Genomic DNA, 19,009 nt, shown 5'->3' on the forward strand with positions numbered 1-19,009 from the left:
CGCGCGGCTCTTTCAGCCCTGCGGACTGCGGTGGCCCGACACGCGGTTGGGCGCCGGCACCCAGAGTCTGGACCCGGGCCAGCGGGAGGGGCGGGGCGAGGGCCGAGAGGGATACGAACTCGCCGGAGGGCTGTTACTCCCTCGCCCGCTTTCTCCCCCCGGACCGGAAGGCCCCGCCCATGGCTTTGTTTCCTCCGGCCCCGCGCGTTGTCGTTTCTGGAGAGACTCAAAGTCTTTTATGCCACTTCTGGCGGGTCCGTTGAGTTAGCTGGTTAGGGTTGCACGGATGCTGATCCCGGCCTTTAACAGCCTTGTAAAGTAATCCCCGGCGGCGGACTTTTGTTGTTCACTGTTCGTGACAGAAAGGTTTTCTCCTAGTGTGAGAGGCTATTTGTTGCTGTTCAACCCTACGTCGAAAGCAGCACCTTAGAAACGTCTAGGACAAGATAGAAGTCTGATAAGTGCCCCCTTCTCTAGGCAGTATGCTTGTAAAAATTTTCGGAATTCCTAAATGCACTCGAACAATACACTTTTTGTTGTTACTTTGTTAATATACATGTAGACTTGTGCTCATTTAGTTTTGTGTTTACTGTTTCCGTGTTTCCAGTTCAAGTTTGGTTTTGTACTCTGAATTAGAATTTCTGGATTGGGAAGATTCAGGGACACATCATCATGCCCCTCACCCCTTCGTTTTTGAAGGAAGTACGCATCCGTCACTGAAAACATTTCTTTTGCTAAAGCTGTTGAGGTCTTGATTTTTGCTGATTTTCTATCCAAGGAGGAATCGAAAGCTTTGTTTTGATGATATTCCTTGTGTTTTTGTCAGAGAAACTGTTAAACTGAATGCTCATTTCCTTTGTTTTTAAAACTTTCATCAAGCTTTACTAACTTGGATCTTACTTCCTTTCTACTCTGCAGTGATAACCACTTTTAACTGTTTTCGTTCCAAGTATCATGTTTATACCTGATTTATTTGTTTTGGATCTAGCTGTGGAATTCCAGCTGTGATAGATGAGGGTTTAGGCGCTCATGCAGCACCCCCCCCCCCCCCCCCCCCCCCCTTCTAATATTAGTACGTCACCATGTTTCTTCTGTGGGTAAACTTGATAACTTTAATATGCCTTTTTTTTTAATTTTTTTAAATGTTTTTATGTATTTTTGAGACAGAGAGAGACAGAGCATGAACGGGGGAGGGTCAGAGAGAGGGAGACACAGAAGTGGAAACAGGCTCCAGGCTCTGAGCTGTCAGCACAGAGCCCGACGCGGGGCTCGAACTCACGGACCGCGAGATCATGACCTGAGCCGAAGTCGGCGGCTTAACCGACTGAGCCACCCAGGCGCCCCGCGCCTTTTTTTTTTTTATTGGCTCTCCTATATAAAGTATACCTTGAGTTTTCATCATCTAAGCTTAAGTATTAGCTTTTCTACCCCTGCTGCCCTTATTCTTTACCCCAAGCCTGTCAGCTACATTTTTCCCTTATTGGCATCCAAAATTAAATTGTCAGGGCATTGGCTTATACTGGTTTCTTTTAAAAGCTGAAAAAATCAAAAAGTATTGTCGATTATTGTCACGATGCTGATTTAGGTTATGTGCTACTTTTGTCTTAGTGTTGCTTTTCTTTTTTCCTGTTTATATGGTTCCTCATCCAAACTGCCGGTTGTCTCAGGTATACTATCAAGTCCTCTTTCTTCTTGGAGACTGCTTTTTGAGGTCTTTTATTTCTGTGCTGTCACACCTGGTTATTTATTTAGGCTTGCTGGAAAACTGCTTCTTGAGGTTTTTAAAAATTCCTTTCTTCTGTTGGAGGTAGTTTTCTGATCATCATTTTTGTTGGCTTAAATCCTTCCTTGGTTTTTATTTTTAGTTGAATTCTTAAGAAATGTTACGTGAGATGTGAGTTTTCTGAGTCCATTCTATCCTTGTACACATCATTAGCTAAGCATAGTTTGAGTTTGAAAATTTGTGTCCCTCAAAACTTTGAAAGCATTGTTCTTTTGACTTCTGTCATTCATTGTTGTTGATGAGAAATTCAATGTTAATGTGATTTATTTATTTAACCAATACTTATATAGTGTTTTACATGTACTAAGTGCTGTTCAAGGCACTATACAGAGAAGTTTATTAAATCTTCATAATAACCATATGACTGCTACTGCTTATTATTATTACTACCGGTGAGAAAACTGAAGCACAGAGCACTCAAGGTCACTTGGCTAATGGGTGTTTAAAGCCAATGTCAACTGGGAAAGACCACGTTATTTATCTCTGTTCTGCTTTTATTCTTTTGTAGTTGATCTATTTTTCTTTCTGGATTTTTAAAAAATCTTTATCTTTGGTAGTGTAAGCTTCCATGATTATGTACAGGTTTTTTTTTTTAAATTAAATTCATTTTGAGCAGTACGTGGTTGACTTTGAGTCTGGACACTTGTGTTCTTCAGTTCTAGAGAATGCTCTTTGATTTTTTTTTTCTTGGCCTTTTCCTCAGCCCTCTGAATTCTGGATACTGGTCCTTCGATTGATTTTTCTTTTCTCTCTGTTCTCCACTTCCCCTCTCCCTTTTGCAGCTTTATTGAGGTGTAATTGACCTACGGCAAACTGTGCATATTTAAAGTATACAGTTTAATAGATTGACAAATGTGTACGTCTATGAAACCATCACCACAAGTAAACATAACTTTAAGACATTCCGTCTGCCCCTTTGTTTTTTCTCCTTAAAACTCCTCCCTGTTTAAAACATTTTTTCATTTTTGAGAGTGAGAGAGACAGCGCGAGTGGGGAAGAGGCCAAGAGAGAGGGAGGCACAGAATCTGAAGCAGGCTTCAGGCTCTGAACTGTCAGCACAGAGCCCGGCGCAGGGCTCAAACTCACAGACCTGGAGATCATGACCTGAGCTAAAGTAAGATGCTTAACAGCCTGAGCCACCCAGGCGCCCCTGCCTTGTGAACCTTTAATCAACCCTGGTGTCTCTAAGTTTTCCTTTTCTGCAATTGTATATCATTGCATTGATACATTGTTTCTTCTCATGCAGGTATGGAGTGCCTGCTACCTTACATACCGCAAATATTGAGATATTGTGTTTTTCATTTTCATTCAGTAACATTCTAATAGACTCTTTGGCTTCTTTGGCCCATTGGTTATTTATAACAGTGTTACTTAGTTTTCAAATATTGGGGATTTCCAGACATTTTTTTTCTGTTCTTGATTTCTAATTTAGTTCACTGTCAGAGAACATACTTTGCGTAATTTTAATCCTTTTAAAGTTTATTTGCTTTGTTTTATGGCCCAGAGTATGGTCTTGGCAAATGTCATTTTGCCTTAAAAGAGATACAGGTTCTGCTATTGTTGAATGGAGTGTTCTATAAATGTTACCATGCTGGTTGATGGGACATGGAAGACTTGAATAACATTTACTGAATTTGTCCTTTCAATTACTTGATAGGAGCATGGAAATCTCCTGGTATATATAATTATTTGGATTTGTCTGTTCTTGTTTCAGTTCTGTTGGTTTTTGCTCCTTGCATTTTATAGCTTTTTTATAAGGTGCATAAATGCTTAACATTGTTATGTATTCAATGAATATGCTCCTTTATCATCATAAAATTATCTTTTTTATCCCTGGTAATATTCTTTGCTCTGAAATCTTTATTCAATATTAAGATAGCCAGATCTTCAGACTAGGGTAGCATGGTCTATTTCCACTCTTTTTTAGTCTCTTTGTGTCTTTATATTTAAAGTGTTTGTGTTTATAGGCAACGTACAGTTGGGTTGTGTTTTTTAATGCTGTTTGATGATATCTGCCCCTTTTTTATTGTGGCAAAATACACATAACATAAAACTTGCCATTTTAACCATTTTTAAGTGTAGAATTCAGTGGCATTAAGTATATTCACAATATTATGAAAGTATTGCCATTATTAATTTCTAGAACTTTTGCATCATCCCAAACAGAAACTCTGTACCCATTAAACAATAATTCTCTGTACTTCCTCCTCCCCTACTTCCTGTCTTAAGAATTTGCCTACTTTACTACGTACCTAATGTAAGTGGAATCATACACTTTTCATTTTGTGTCTGGTTATCACTTAGCATAGTGTTTTCAAGATTTATACATGTTTGCATGTGTCAGAATTTCGTTCCTTTTTCAGGCTAATACCCATTTTATGTATATATCACATTTTGTTTGGACGCTTGGGTTATTTTTACCTTTTAACTACTGTGAATAATGCTGCTGTGAACATTGGTGTACAGTGATCTGTATACATATCAGGGCTTAGGGTAGATGTCCGTAAGTGGTCCCTACTGTCAGTTCTTTGGGGTGTATACTTATGAGTGGAATTGCTGGATCTTTTGGTAATTCCTTTTACCTTTTTGAGGAACTGCTTTTTCTAGTCTCTACCTTGTAAGCGAGGCATTTAGGATATTTACGTGTATGGTTAGATTTAAATTTGTCATGTTTTCTGACTCATCTGGTCCTTGTTTCCATCTTCCAATTCCTCTGCTTCTTTTGGATTGAGTATCTTTTATGATTTCATTTTTTCTCTTCTTTTGACTTTTTAACTACTCTTTATTCATTCGGCCATCAGTTTCTTCACTTTGCATCCTTGGCTTATACAATCCTCTGTTCATTAGATTTCTCATCTTGAGAAAGTGCCTTAAACTCTCCTAAAGTCTAAAGAATTAGTGCTTCTTGCATTCCACTGCACTGCTCCCTACAGTCTGGTCATTTCTGTGTGAGAGCTGAAACCAGGCAGAGTGTTGCCTTGTTTGACCTCAGTTGGGAATGTGCATGTTGGTGGACTCAGATTTTTTACCGCTCTGCTAATGTTTGTGAATGAATGTGGGAGTGCTGCAAATACTGATTTGGGGGTTACCAAAAAATGTTTAGTAAGGAGGTGAATTTGCAAATACGGAATTCATGAATAATGAAGATCAGTGGTATGTATATCACACAGGGTGGTTGTGTGAATTAAATCACTTTAATATAAGTTAAGTGCTTCAAACATTGCTTTGTACAGAAACACTTGATATTTCAAAATTTTATTGCTAAATTAAGTTTCAGGAGTTTGTATGCCCAGGTAAAAGTGGGGATATTTTTGTGTCTAACTCTTGTGTAGTGTAAAATTGTGCTCTGTTTTCACGTAGTGAAATCCAGGTTTCCTACCCTGCTTTTTTTCTCTTCTGTATGATTGAGTGAATACTTTTTTTATGACAGGCACTACTCTAAGGGCAGGAAGGACAATAATTAAGGAGGCTATTGGTCCCTGACTCTGCCTTCACTTTTCGTCAGTGTAATATTTTGGGGGGAGATGACTACGTTTTTAGGCAGCTTTATTTAGATATGATTCACATATCATACAATTCACCCATTTAAAATTTAGAATTTGGTGGGTTTTTTGTACATATTCACGGATGTGGGCAACTGTCGCCACATTGTTAGAACATTTTCATCACTTCAGAAAGAAACCCGTACCCTATAGCTACCAACCCACTATTCCCTGCCCCTACTACTCCTATCCCTAAGCAACCACTAAGCTATTTTCTGTCTCTAGATTTCTCTACTGTGCCTTTCATGTGGATGGAATCATACAGTATGTGTTTTTTCTGGCTGACTTCTTTCATTTACTATGTTTTCAAGGTACATCCATGTTGTATCATGTATCAGTAGTTCATTCTTTTTTATGAGTAAATAATGCTTCATTGTGTGGATATATACATATACCACATTTTATTTATCCATTTGTGTGTTGATGGACATTTGGTTTGTTTCCACCTTTTGACTTTTGTGACTAATGTGCTACATTTGTATACAGGTTTCTGTGTGGACATGTTTTCACAGGTATATACTTAGAAGTAGAATTCCTGGGCTACGTGGTAACTCTGTGTTTGGTTATTTGAGGAACTGCCAGACTATTTTCCAAAGTGGCTGCAACATTTTAATTACCACCACCAGCAGTGTTTCAGGGTTCTAGTTTCTCCACATTGTGGCTAACATTTCTTATCTGGCTTTTTTATTTTGGCCATTCTAGTGGGTATGAAGTGGTATCTCACTGTAGTTTTGATGTGTGTTTCCGTTAGGACTGAATGATACTGAGCATCTTTTCATGTGCATATTGGCCATTTGTATATCTTCTTTGGAGAAAAGTCTATTCCTGTTCTTTGCCTGTTTTTAAATTGGGTTGTCTTTTGACTGAATTATAAGAGTTTTTAGAATACATGTTCTGAACACAAGCCCCTTAATAGATATATGACTTGCAAATCTTTTTCCCCATTTTGGATTGTCTTTCCACTCTCTTGACAGTGCCCTTTGAAGCATGAAGTTGTTAATTTTGATGAAGTCTAGTTGCATTTTTGGTGTCATATCAAAGAATCCATTGCCAAATCCAAGGTCATGAAGATTTATGTCTGTGTTTTCTCCTGAGAGTTTTATAGTTTTAAGTTTTAGCTCTTAAATTTAGGTGTATCATCCATTTTGAGTTAACTTTTGCATGGGTCTAACTTCATTCTTTTGCATGAATAAACTATCCAATAGTTACAGCACCATTGGTTGAGAACTATTCTTTCCTAATTGAATGGTCTTGACACCCTTTTTAAAAATCAGTTGACCATAAGTGTATGGGTTTATTTCTGGTCTTTCATTTCTATTCTGTTGATCTCTATGTTTATCCTTGTACCAGTACCATGCTGTCTTTGTTACCGTTGCTTTGTAGTAAATTTTAAAATCAGGAAGTATAAGTCCTCCAATTTATTCTTTTTGAGGATTATTTTGTATATTCTGGCTTCCTCGTAATTCCATATGAATTTTAGAATCCACATCAGAGTGGATTCTTTATAGACTTTATATTTCTTTGGTTAATTTTAGTTCTAGCTTTTGGATACTGTTATGAATAGAATTGTGTTCTTGTTTCTGAGTTGTTCATTACAAGTGTGCAGAAAATATTTTTTTAAATATCATATCCTGTAACCTTGCTGAACTCATATATTCTAGTAGTTTTTTAGCAAAGTCCTTAGGATTTCCTATATACAAGGTCACACCATGCAAACAGATAGTTTTATTTCCTCCTTTCCAATATAGATGCTCTTTTTATTTTTCTTGCTTAGTTGCCCTGAGTGAAACCTCCATGACAATTTAGACTACAAATGACGAAGGACATCCTTGCTTTGTTCTTGACCTTAAAGGGAAACCAACTACTTCATCACCATTTAATGTGTTAACAGCTTTTTTATAGATGCCCTTTATAGAAGGAACTTACTTTCTATTACTTTCTAGTTTGTTGAGTGGTCATTTGATTTTTGTTTTTATCATGAAAGGGTATTGGATTTTCTCAAATGCTTTTTCTGTATGTAATGAGATGGTCATGTTATTTTTGTCTTCATTCCACTCTTGTGACGTATTACTCTAATTGATTTTTTGTTGTTAAACCAACTTTGCATTGCTAGGATAAATCCCATTTGGTAATGGTGTGTAATTATTTTTATGTATTGCTAGATTCAGTTTGCTGATATTTTGTTGACTTTTACATTGTAAGAGATACTAGTCTCTTATAAAACTAGTAGTTTTGTTTTCTTGTGGTGTCTTTGTCTAGTTTTGGTATCAGGATAATATTGGCCTCATAAAATGTGTTGGAAAGTGATTCTTCCTTTTTTGTTTTTTGGAAGAACTCGTGAAGAATTGAGGTTAATTCTTTGAATGTTTGGTAGGATTCGGTGAAGAAACCATCCAGACTTGGACTTTTCTTTGTGGGTATATTTTTATTACTGGTTTTATCTCATATTGTAGGTTTATTGAGATTATTTCTTGTGTCATTTTTGTAGTTTTTCTGTTAACTTGTGCATTTCATCTAAGTTATTTAATTTGTTGGTGTTGGTGTACCATTTATGATAGTTTTTGTTTCTGTAAAGTTGTCAGTAATGTCGTCTTTTGTTTCTGATTCTAGTAGTTTGAATCTCTTTTTCTAGGTCAAACTGGTTAAACATTTGTCAATTTTGTTGATCTTTTGAAAAAACCAACTTTGGTCTCATAGATTTTTTTTTCCTCTTTATTTTCTGTTTTATTAATGTCTGCTATAATGTAATTTTTTCTGGCTGTCTTTGGGTTTAATTTGCAATTGTTTTTCTAGTGTCTCACAGTGGAAGTTTAGGTTATGGATTTGAGGTCTGTCTTAATATAGACATTTACGGCTATAAATTTTCCTCTGAACATTGCTTTGGCTCTATAGCATAAGTTTTGGTATGTTGTATCTTCATTTGCATTCATCTCAAATTATCTTCTGATTTCTCTTTTAATTTCTTCAAATCATTGGTTGTTCACGAGTGTGTTGTGTAATTTCCACGTTTATGAATTTGCCAAGTTTCCCTCTGTTATTTTAATTTCATTGTGGTTGGAGAACATATTTTGAATTGTCTCTCAAAATTTTTTTAAAAAGCTTCATGTATTTAAAAAGTATTTTTTGGGGCGCCTGGGTGGCGCAGTCGGTTAAGCGTCCGACTTCAGCCAGGTCACGATCTCGCGGTCCATGAGTTCGAGCCCCGCGTCGGGCTCTGGGCTGATGGCTCAGAGCCTGGAGCCTGTTTCTGATTCTGTGTCTCCCTCTCTCTCTGCCCCTCCCCCGTTCATGCTCTGTCTCTCTCTGTCCCAAAAAAATAAATAAACGTTGAAAAAAAAATTTAAAAAAAAAAAGTATTTTTTACAATAGCTTTTTATTTTGTTTTATTTTATTCTATTCTATTTATTTATTTTTTAAGCAGGCTTTACACTTAATGTGGAACCCAATGTGGGGCTTGAACTCAGGATCCTGATATCAGGGCCTGACTTGAGATCAGTAGTCAAATGCTTAACTGACTGAGCCATCCAGGCGCCCCTCTTATTTTTTAATGGAAGTATAGGTAACATACGGCGTTGTATTAGTTTCACATGTACAGTGTGATTCAACAATTGTATACATTACTCAGTGCTCATTAGGATAAGAGCATTCTTAACCCCCTTTATATGTTTTACTCATCCCCTCATCCACCTCTCTCTGGCAACCACCAGTTTGTTCCTGTATTTGAGTGGGGTTTTTTGTCTTTTTGTCTTTGTTCATTTGTTTCTTAAATTCCACAAATGAGTGAAATCCCGTGGTATTTGTCTTGTGCTGTCTGACTCATTTCAGTTGGCATTTTACCCTCTAGGTCCATCATGTTGTTACAAATGACAAGATCTCGTTTTTTTTAATGGCCAGGTAATATCTCATTGTGTATGTATACCACAACTTCTTTATCCGTTCATCTATGGATGGACAGTCAGTTCACTTCCATACTTTGGCTGTTGTAAATAATGCTGCAGTAAATGTAGGGGTACATATATCTTTTTGAATTAGTGTTTCTGTTTTCTTTGGTAAATACCCACTAGTGGGATTAATTGGATCATATGGTAATTCTGTTTTTTTAATTTTTTGAGGCACCTCCATACTGTTTTCCACAGTGGCTATACCAGTTTGCATTCTCACTAACAGTACACAAGGTTCCTTTTTCTCCACATCCTCACCAGCACTTGTTTATCTCTTGTGTTGTTGGTTTTAGTCATTCTGACTGGTATGAAATGATATCTCATTCTGATTTTGATTTGCATTTCTCTGATAATTAGTGGTGTGGAGCATCTTTTCACGTGTCTGTTGGCCGTTTGTATTCTTTCTTTGGAAAATGTCTATTCAGGTCCTCTGCCTATTTTTAAATTGGACTGTTTGGGTTTTTTTGGTGCTGAGTTGCATAAGTTCTTCATATATTTTGGATATTAATCCCTTATAGGATGTATCACTTGTAAATGTCTTCTATAAAGTAGGTTGCCTTTTTGTTTTGTTGATGGTTTGCTTCACTGTGCAGGCACTTCGGTATAGTCCCAGTAGTTTTTTGTTTTTAAATGTTTATTACTTATTTTGAGAAAGAGATAGTGAGCAGGGGAGGTGCAGAGGAGAGGGATTCATTCATTGGTCTGTTCTATTGATTTTTTAGTCTTTATTCACTTATTCCAGCTGTAATCTTTATTCCTTTCTTGCATTGGGTTTGGAAAGCTTCATGTATTTTGATGCTCTGTTATTAGTTGCACACTTTTTTAATTTTTATTAGTTTGAAAGAGAGCATGTGCAGAGTGTGTGCAAGTGGGGGAGAGGCAGAGAGAGAAGGAGAGAGAGAATCCCAAGCAGGTCCATGTTGTCAGTGCCCCACGAGGGACTTGATCTCACAAACCAGGAGATCATGATCTGAGCCAAAATCTAGAGTTGGGCACTTAACCCACTGACCCACTCAGGCACCCCTATGCGTGTATGTTTTTAATTATTACATTTTCTTGATGGATTGACCATCTTATCACCATAAAATAGCACTATTTCTGGTAACTTCTTTTGTTTTAAAGTTTATTTTGTCTGATAACTAGTATAACAACCATTCTAGTTTTCTTGTGGTTGCTGTTGCATGGTATCTTTCCCCATCCATTGACTTTCACTTTTTCTCAAACTGAGATCATGAACTGAGCTGAAACCGAGAGTCAGATGCTTAACCATCTGAGCCATCCAGGCAATGCCCAGCTACCCCCAACCCCCGCCCAGTAGTTTAATTTTGCTTTTGTTGCCCTTTGCCTGAGGAGACATATCTAAAAAACTGTTTTTGCAACCAATGTCAAAGAATTACTGCCAGTGTTTTCTTCCAGGAGTTTTATGGTTTCAGATCTCACATTTAGGTCCTTAATCCATTTTGAGTTTATTTTAGTGTGAGGTGTAAGAAAGTGGTCCAATTTCATTTTTTCCATGTAGCTGCCAGTTTTCCTAACACCATTTGTTGAAGAGACTGTCTTTTATCAATTGTATATTCTTGCCTTCTTTGTCATATATTAATTGACTGTATATGCATAGGTTTATTTCTGGACTCTCTTCTGTTCCACTGATTTATATGTCTTTTTGTGACAGTACCATATTGTTTTGATTACTATCACTTTGTAAGTATATCTTGAAATCTGGGATTGTGATACCTGAAGCTTTCTTAGTCTATCTCAAAATTGCTTTGGCTATTTGGGATCTTCTGTGATTCCTATCTAGCTCTGTAAAAAATGTTGGCATTTTGACAGGGATTGCATTAAATCTGTAGATTGCTTTGGATGGTGTGGACATTTTAACATTATTGGCATACTCCTCTCAAGTTCTACAAACATATTTATGATAGCTATTTTAAAATCCTTTCTGTTAAATATGACATGTGGACACTTTCACAGGCAGTTTTTGCTGCCTGCCTTTTTCCTGGTGTATGGCTCATACTTGGTCTATTTTTCTACATGCCTAGTAATTTTTTTGCTGCAAACAGGACATTTTAGATAATATAGCACTTTCTAGGTACTGGTGCCTCCTCCCTTCCCCATGCCAGGGCTTGTTGTGTGTTCCTTGTTTATTTACTAGCTAGCTTATTGTAGTGAGCTATGTTTCTTTCTCATGGCATTATGCATCTAATATTGCTCCTTGGGGAGGTGCAGTTTGGGGCACGCCCATAACCACCCTGAGCTGACCGTGGTACAGGTAGGGCTCTCTCCCATCTATCTGATCACACCCAACAGTTAAACTTTACTAATTATGGCCCATTACTCTGTCAGTTTCAGCAGTGCCCTGGGTCATAAATTTCTCTACAAGCTAATGCAGTCACACTGGATCCTCCCAGGGATTAGTTTTTGAGATTAAATTGGGTATTTGTCTCAGCCATCTTATTCCCTGGTTCTCTCCTGCAAACTAGCTGGTTTGGGAAATCTAACTAGTGGAGTCTAAAACTCAGTTCTGTAGTTTGGTATTTGACTTCAACAGTGGGAACTTTCAATACAGGGGAATCTAAGGCATAATTCACGATTTTTCTGATGTTGCTGTTAAATGCTATGCAGGTTTAAACAAAAATACATCTACTTAACTATGACTAACAGTAGTGGTTTCTGCCTCACATTTGAGGAGCCAGAAAGCCTTGTAAGGTTGGTATAAAAATTTTTTTGACGGGTTTACGTTAAAGCTTATGGAATGTATTTTTATACAGACTCACTATTTGTGTATTTGTATCATCTTTACTTTTTAAAGTATCTTTATCTTGATTCCTTGGCATTTTTATCAAATATAGGATAATTTATCAACTGCCTGTTTAGAATGTATATACTCCTTTCTCCATGAAGTGGAGGAGGAGTGGGCATCCTGCTAGGCACAACTGCCTAGACTGCCAGCCCTCTGGGTGGGTGTGCCCCTTGTTCCTCCAGGGACCCACTGATCAGCCAGGGTACTGCACTGCCCTTCCTCTCAAGCACCTATCTTGCCTGGTCCTTGTGGAGCCTGAGTGTAAGCGAGGGGGTAGTGAAGGGTCTGAGTGAGCCTCCTGGCTGTTACTGCTGCTGGTGCTGATGGATCATCTAGAGGCTATCCCTTGAGCTCCTCTCTGGGCTTGGAGCCCCTTGTGTTCTCCCACTTCTTGGCAAGAGCTCCTCCCTGCATTTTTCAGGCTGTCCACCCTGAACAATACCAATAATTAGTCTGTTTTATACCTTTGTATAAATGATACTATATATATATTCTTCTGAAGCTTGGTGTTTTTGGTTTTGTTTTTTTGTCTGTTTTTGGCCCAGCAATATACTTGTGACCATCTTGCCCTATTTTTTGAATCTCACTTGTGTCTGGCATATAGTATCTGGACATCTACATAATCCATTCTGTGGGCTCTTTTTTCCCCCTAATTAAGTTGACCTTTCATTTTTATTTCTTTTTTTTTAATAGTTTTGAGATGTAATTTATATACTGTAAAGTTTACCTGTTTAAAGTGTACAGTCCAGTGGTTTGGTTTATATACAGAATTGTGTAACAGTCAACGTTATCTATTTTAGAACATTTGTATCACTCTCCAAAGAAATGCTGTCCCCATTTGCATTCATTTCCTATCTCCCTCAACCTTGCCCCACCCTCAGATTGAAACTCCTCTATTTCTGTCTCTATAGATTTATCTATTCTGGATTTTTCATATAAATGGAATCTTCCATTTATATGTGGTCTTTTGTGACTGACTTCCACTTAGCAGAATGTTTTTGAGGTTCATCCATGATGTAGCATGTACATGATGGGCTTTTAAGTTCACGGTTTTTTGCTATTACAAATGATGTTTTATGTGTGTTATGGAACTTTTTAAAAAATGATTTTATTAACAGTGATTTCCTATGATCTCATTTTTATCATTTGCTGAAACTGTTAGAAAAAAAACAAAGGTAGTATTAATTACAACGATACAATTGAGTGCCTCCAGGAGTGAGTAAGATGTAGTGCTTATCTTTTTAAGAACTCACAGTGTAGTTGAGTTAGAATGCCTAATTGTAAAACCATGGAAGTGCTACAAGTGAATAAGCAAAATTCTGAGGAAATACAGAAGGAGGAGCAGTTTTCTGAGAGATCTGTCCAAAGAGTTATAAAGTAAGTGACATTCGATCGCAGTCTAGACCGTGGAAAATTAATAAGGTTTCAGGAAGTGGGTGTTGGTATGGAGGCAGAAGGAGAAGCAGTGTGCAGAGGCACTAAGGGATGCATGAGGGTTTTCCAGGAACTTAGAGATAGGGTTGGTCTGAATGGTACTTTGGTAGGACAGAAAGCTAATAAGAGTCCAGGCTCATTGGTCTGTACTTGGGAATCATTGAAAACCTCAGGCAAGATGAAGATGCAGCCACATTCGTACTTTAGAATGAAAACTCTGACCGCTTGTGGGGTTGCCTGGAGATAGGAGAGTCTAAGGGTGAAGCAGTCCATATGAAGGCCATTCAGATCTTTGAGGTGAGTGATGCAGTGACAGCCATGGCAGTGGGGCTGAGAGGAAATGAAGTGGAGAGGCATCTTTTGGGTTAAATTGACAGGACTTTCTGATAATGGGTGGGAAGGGAAGAGAATTCTAAGATGACTCCCAGGGTTTCTCACTTGGACACTTGAATGATTTGAGAGTTTGATAGCTGTCCACTTTCCACAGACAAAATATCCACTTCAATTTGCTTTAAGGAGTAAAATAACATCTTACAATGTAAAGATGACTTAAAGTGTTTTGTTTCCAATTCAGAGGTGAAACATGGGTTCATACTGAGCCTAGGATGTGTTAATTTTAGACTTGAACAATGAAACTACTGTTATCACTTCCTCATAGCCAAAAGAATGCAATGGTGTCAAGATTCCTGTTGATGCCAGTAAACCAAATCCAAATGATGTGGAGTTTGATAATCTCTATTTGGATATGAATGGAATCATCCATCCCTGTACTCATCCTGAAGACAAGTACGTAGCCCATTTTTGTCACTGGTACTAAAAGTTACAGAGGAGTACTGTATTAAATGACACCGTCTGCTTGTCCTTCTAGGCCAGCCCCGAAAAATGAGGATGAAATGATGGTTGCGATTTTTGAGTACATTGACAGGCTTTTCAATATTGTGAGACCAAGACGACTTCTTTATATGGCAATAGATGGAGTGGTAAGTTCACCTAGAATCCTGTTTTTGTTTTTGCTGGGTTTTGAGTGTGTAGAAGGAAAGTCAGCTAAATAACAGTAAAGGTTGACTGTGGTGAATTTGAGACAGCCTGATCGTTCTGTCAGTGTTTTGTGCCAGATTGTGAGATGCTGGGGATTAGTGGTGACTGCCCTTGCTTTTGAAGGACTTACCACTAACAGGACAGAGATAAATGAGCAAGGTTACTTACTTGTGGGCTTTAGGTACTAGATAACACCTGCAGGGTGCTGAGGGAAGAGGAAATCAGTGCTACTAAGGGAATTAGGAAAGAGGAGTAATTTTTGTCTCCTCCCCTTCCTTTTCCTTTTTCCTTTTCCTTTTCCTTTTCCTTTTCCTTTTCCTTTTCCTTTTCCTTTTCCTTTTCCTTTTCCTTTTCCTTTTCCTTTTCCTTTTCCTTTTCCTTTTCCTTTTTAAATTTATTTTGAGGGAGAGGTAGAGGGAGAGAAAGAGAGAATCCTAAGCAGGTTCCACACTTGGTGCAGAACCCAAATCTCACAGCCATGAGATCATGACCTGAGCTGAAATCAAGAGTCTGATGCTTAACCGACTGAGCCACCCAGGTGCTCCACTTTTGTCCCATTTCTTGAAGCATAAAGAATAACAGGTGGGGAGGGGAGTGGAATTGCTGGAATAAATGGGAAGAAAGAAGGCCTTCCAGATTTCTCAAAGCCATGCCTTTAATCACACTGACAAATTTGGGAAATCATAGGTGTTTTAGATCAGAAAGGGAAATAGAGCAGTGACTTGAGAAGGCCTTACTTCAGGAATTTGGGTTTTATCTTACAGGCAGTGAGCAGTCATCAGAATGCTTTAAGAGGGCAGTAACTTACTTACTGACCTAGGATGATAAACCAGCTAGCTTAGCTTCTAAATGACCAGCACACTATATATCAGAGTTCAAGGAAAATTAAAGTAAATTATAACCCTAAAATTTATTTAGCTTTATACAAATAGACTCTCTTTCTTTTAGATTTAGTAATCCTAGTAGATAATAGAATGATTTTGAAAATCTAGAAAACTTGGGGTACAAGAAGATGAACATTTCTGTAAGGTTCTTTTTATTCAATGAAAAATCTTAGCTACTTGATAACTTATTGAGTTTCTGTTAAAGTGCAATAAAGAATAGAGGAGATAAGAATATCTTATTTGGAGCATATTCTGACTCACATTGGTGAAATTTCTTGAAGAAAATCTGTCAGTTTACATCCAGTGTATCCTTAACTGCTAGGTCAAGTATAAACTATGTGCATATCTGTATGAGTGTCTATGTCTGTCTGCATGTTTGTTCACTCGTGTCTATAACATGGGTTTGTTTAAATATAAATGTAGATCAAAGAACTTGGTACTTACATTAGATTAGGTGTAGGAAAGGGAACTATTTAAAGAGAATTTAAAATAATTTATTTTATGTAGACAGGATACTCAAGAGTTCCTTCCAACCCCAAAACGAAGTTCAGGAATTTAAAAACTTTAGACTCCAGTTCACTTCATTCAAACTTACACAGTGATTTTAAATTACATTTGGTAAGAGTGATTTAAAAGTATTTCCTGTTAAAACCTTGTTCCCTCTCAACCTGCTTTGTAGAGACGGAGTGGTAATCATTCCTACCTTATTGTGGGAAATACAAAATAGAAGTGCCTTGGGGCGCCTGGGTGGCTCAGTCGGTTACATGTCCGACTTCGGCTCAGGTCATGATCTCGCGGTCCGTGAGTTCGAACCCCGCGTCGGGCTCTGTGCTGACAGCTCAGAGCCTGGAGCCTGTTTCAGATTCTGTGTCTCCCTCTCTCTCTGACCCTCCCCTGTTCGTGCTGTGTCTCTCTCTGTCTCAAAAATAAATAAACGTTAAAAAAAAATAAAAAAAAATAGAAGTGCCTTGAGGTCCTACAGATTAAGAAGTAGTTTTCTGTTGCTTTCATGGGGCATGGTGAATCCCATGTGGAGACCATCCTTCCTTTTAGGCAGGCATGGATGTAAGGTCTTCCCAGTCCTGTATGTACTAGTAACTACTCATCACATGCTGGCTGGGTCTTTGAATAAAGTGAGCTGCTGTTCTTGGGTGCCTTGAAGGACTATAACCCAGTGGAAGTGGCATTGGGTTGTGGGCTCTGCAGTATTAAGTGGCTTCTTAGGATGTTTGTCTGTTTGACATGTCACTCACCTGACTGAGGTCAGCTTTTAGGATCTTGGTCCAAAATTTAAGTTCTTAGGAGTTATCTGTCATGAAAGGATAATGTATATTACTTTTCCATTTTAGTATACTATTTTTATAAGGACAACTGATTGAAAATAATGTACAGATTTAGTTGGACATGTTTCAAATAGCATCAAGTGACTATGAAATAATGTTTTCAGGCACCGCGTGCTAAAATGAACCAGCAGCGTTCCAGGAGGTTCAGAGCATCAAAAGAAGGAATGGAAGCAGCAGTGGAGAAGCAGCGAGTCAGGGAAGAAATACTGTCAAAAGGTAAAGAATATGCATCTCGAAGTTGGATTTCTTATGAAATATATATAGAATGGGGAGGGTGTGTGAACTTTCCCTCGGAACAGGAATGATTTTAATTTAATTAGGATCCAGAATATCCACGGAAGATTTATGTTCACTGTCAAAAATAGTTAATGGACTCCGTCACTCCCACTAACAAACTTTTCTTTTCCAAACTCTGTAGTAAAAGGGAAACTTGGGAATAAAAAGGAAGGAATTCTGGTAGGGAAAGGAGATGGTCAATCCCTTTCAAGGTGAGCACAGCTCTTCAGCTAACTTTTATGTATCTGTAGAGGAGAGATACATTAAGAGTGCTTCTTATTTGTTTTTTCTATGTGGGCTGGTAGAAAGCTACAGTTTTGTATACATTTTCCTCAAATCAGTCTTGGTAGCTTGCTTATTGCTTCTTTTTGGAACTCAGAGGTCTGTGAGAGGAGGCCCAGGATGATGTGATCCATATTTACAGGCTTTCACACTTCAGTATAGGTGGATGCAACAGGCATTGAGGCAGTGAAGTACCCAGGGTTCCCTTGATTTGGGGGAGGTTTGGGGGGTGATTTTTGTAGTTCCTCTAGAGCCTTGGAATTCCTAGTGGGTACATAAGGGAGAGAAGTGGGTACTAATGGGTAGAAGTTGCCACAGTCTTGGAGGGGAGGAAGGTCAGGGAGTCCTGATACTTAGTGGGACTGGTTCTCTACTGAGACACTTACCTGTGAGTTGGGTGTGGCTTTAGCAGGATGATTTGTTTGGTGTTTTGTTAGGTAAGGCAATCTGATAGACCAAGAAAGCTATGATTCATTGGGTGAGGATAGTGTACTTTGCAGTGAAAAAGGATACCCTAGTATGGTCAGCTCAGGCCCGCAATTATGATACATTTTCTGTTTGAATTTGCTAGATGTGTGCAGCTGCATAGTAACTATAGCTGCAGCTTGTGATTACTATGCTAAAACGTGTTTGTATTTATGAAAGATAGTCTTTGATTTTAAAGATGTCTTCTTTCTTGAAGATGTTTTGAAATATATTTGTCTTGAAAAAAGTAATACGACAAATAGGACTTTTATATCCCAAGTGATAATTTTATGTCTTATCATATAAAGCTGTAATAAACTCAGCACTTTAATTTTGTTTTTCTAAGGTGCCTTTATCTCAGGAATTATCGTCAAAATGAGAACTCCTAACCTGTGTGTGTTTGTGGTGTGTGTGTGTGTGTGTGTGTGTGTGTGTGTGTGTGTGTTCTGCTGTTGAGGGCATCATGAAGAATACCATAATTTTCATATTTCTATATTATAGTATCTTTTTGTATACCGTATATTGTTTGATGGTCATGTTAAATGTATTAAATTTGAAGGGATGAATCTTACTTTCTTCCCAAAATGGGGAACATTTATTCCTCAGGTGACAACACTTCCCTTTCTTTTGTATTTGAACTGGTTGTTTTTCTTGTTCTGGTTTAATACTGGGTAATTTACCTCACTTTTTATGGGGAGAACAAAACATTGCCTCTTTTTTCCCTAGGTGGCTTTCTTCCTCCAGAAGAAATAAAAGAAAGATTTGACAGCAACTGTATTACACCAGTAAGTAGTCTCATACTTTGCCAGCTATTGCTAACTCTTAAATGGTAGGTTAATTTATTTCCTTCTATCATTTTAGGGAACTGAGTTCATGGACAATCTTGCTAAATGCCTTCGCTATTACATAGCTGATCGTTTAAATAATGACCCTGGGTGGAAAAACTTGACAGTAAGTTTCACATTTTGGTACTTGAGAAAGATAAGAGTGATCATTTTAGGCTGTACTTTGATTTGACTGATATTGTCTTTTTTTTCCCCCCCTGTAAAATGCTGTTGACTGTCGGAGGAAAGAGAAGCTTCCAGGGTTATTAGAGATGGGGTGCCCTGCATGGTCCAGTTTTAGACTGCTGAATTTTCTCTCAATGCCAATTTTGTTCTCTTACCATCACTGTGAAGCTTTAAAATGGGACCTGTGATAGGTAGATAGGTAGGTAGG

The 19,009-nt window shown here is 38.0% G+C and overlaps 1 protein-coding gene across 3 annotated transcripts in view; it reads left to right on the top strand.

The window, feature by feature from the left end:
* XRN2 (5'-3' exoribonuclease 2) overlaps window positions 1–19,009 on the top strand; it is a 78,699-nt gene that overhangs the window by 291 nt on the left and 59,399 nt on the right. For all 3 annotated transcript variants that reach the window (XM_045053935.1, XM_045053936.1, XM_011280982.4), the window contains exons 2-6: window positions 14,162–14,289; window positions 14,372–14,483; window positions 16,873–16,984; window positions 18,518–18,576; window positions 18,653–18,742. In XM_045053935.1, the coding sequence (XP_044909870.1) occupies window positions 14,162–14,289; window positions 14,372–14,483; window positions 16,873–16,984; window positions 18,518–18,576; window positions 18,653–18,742 (501 nt within the window). The remainder of the gene's footprint in view (window positions 1–14,161; window positions 14,290–14,371; window positions 14,484–16,872; window positions 16,985–18,517; window positions 18,577–18,652; window positions 18,743–19,009) is intronic.

The sequence above is a fragment of the Felis catus genome, chromosome A3, assembly GCF_018350175.1.
Source record: "Felis catus isolate Fca126 chromosome A3, F.catus_Fca126_mat1.0, whole genome shotgun sequence".
NCBI lineage: Eukaryota > Metazoa > Chordata > Mammalia > Carnivora > Felidae > Felis > Felis catus.